Here is a 1620-nt window from a genome sequence, read left to right as displayed (position 1 = left end):
CTCTCTCTCTCTACTCCTTTACAGTGTTTGAATGAGAATATAAAGAAACAGACAATGAGTGTGTGTTTGTGAAAGGGGGTTGGGGAGGGACGATGGAGCTATGCGCGTGTGAGTTTATGTCTATGTTCCTATTGGTATGTGTGTGTGTGTATGTATACATGGTATGTTTGTTTTAATGTAAGTGTATGCATGTTAACCCTCAAGCCACCATCGCTATGTGTACTGTCCTTCCCCACCTCCTACACTTTATCTCCTCTTTGTTTTCTTTCAACAACTCTGTATCCCTTATTTGTCCCTGTGGTGTTATGCACCCCGCATAATTTTGCAAAAATGAATCATTTTTTGCATAATTTCTGATTGTTTCCCTTTATCATTCTTTGTAAAAAAAAAAATTAACGAAATCGCATAATTTCACATTTTTTGGGCTCAGTTTGTATAATTACTGATTTTTCTTGCATAAAACGACGTGGACAGCCTTATCCCTCTAGCCCTGCCCACTTCCTAACTTCTCGCCCTTCCATTAGTCTAGAGCAGAGCAGCAACCTTTAGCTCCGCCCCCTTCATAACTTCTCGCCCTTCCATTGGTCTAGAGCAGAGCAACACCCTTTAGCACTGTCCTCTTCTTAAAAGCTTGTCGCCCTTCCGTTGGTCTAGAAGGGAGCAGTACCCTTTAACTCCGCCCCCTTCCTAACTTCTTGCCCTTCCATTGTTCTAGAGAGGAGCAGTACCGACAGCTGTGGGCGGAGGTGGAGTCTCTGGTCCGCGCATTCGCCGACACGTCAGAGCAGCACGCCAAGGTGCTGGACTGCGTCCTTGATTGCAAGAAACCGGGCGATGAAACTGTCGGTTCGACCCGGAAGTCGTCAGGGGTCAAACGAGATGAGGTCAAAGCTGGAGCCTTGTCTGAAGTGGAGCAGACGTGGCAGGATTTAGACCGGTTTGTTTATTATGGGCACTTTACATGAGGATGATGACATACATATATAAAAATATATACATTGTGATTAAAAAAGAATGCCCCAAAATCATCACACGATATTTCAAAAACGAAAAACAATAGAAAACCCCAGCGTGGACATATGTGTTGAACATACTTTCAAGTGTTTATTTCATGTCTAACAAGTGCTCAATGTGGCCACCACCAGCAGCACGGACAACATCAAGCTGATATGAAAATTCCTCCCAAACGTGCCTCAGAATGTCTCAGTCCACTGTGTTGATTGTAGCAGTTATTCAGTCTTTCATATCATTGATATTTGCTGGAAGTGGTGGAACATAAACTTTTTTCTTTAACTTTAAGATACACCAACAAAAAGAGGCTATCCACTTTACTGCATGCAGATTCGAATAATTTCATTTTTAAAGAAGATGGAGCACTGCCGCATTGGCATCTCTGGGTTCGAGCTTATCTGAATGAAAATGTGCCTGAACGAATGATTGGTAGGAGGGGTTCTAAAAACCTCGCTTTCTGCGCTTGGCCTGCCAAATCCCCGGACCTCATTGTGTGTGATTTTTTGTGTGGTATAACAGAGTGAGAGAGAGAGAGAGAGAGAGAGAGAGACAGAGAGAGAGAGAGAGAGAGAGAGAGAGAGAGAGAGAGAGAGAGAGAGAGAGATAAAG

The 1620-nt window shown here is 43.5% G+C and overlaps 1 protein-coding gene across 1 annotated transcript in view; it reads left to right on the top strand.

The window, feature by feature from the left end:
* LOC101857341 (integrator complex subunit 13) overlaps positions 1-1620 on the top strand; it is a gene marked incomplete in the record, with an annotated part of 266815 nt that overhangs the window by 258792 nt on the left and 6403 nt on the right. The window contains 1 exon segment of the mRNA XM_005099704.3: positions 716-937. Coding sequence (XP_005099761.2) covers positions 716-937 — 222 coding nt within the window.

This window comes from Aplysia californica, unplaced genomic scaffold, assembly GCF_000002075.1.
Source record: "Aplysia californica isolate F4 #8 unplaced genomic scaffold, AplCal3.0 scaffold00222, whole genome shotgun sequence".
Classification (NCBI taxonomy): Eukaryota; Metazoa; Mollusca; class Gastropoda; order Aplysiida; family Aplysiidae; genus Aplysia; species Aplysia californica.
Note: the sequence above shows the minus strand (reverse complement) of the source record. Positions and strands in the feature narration are given on the sequence as shown.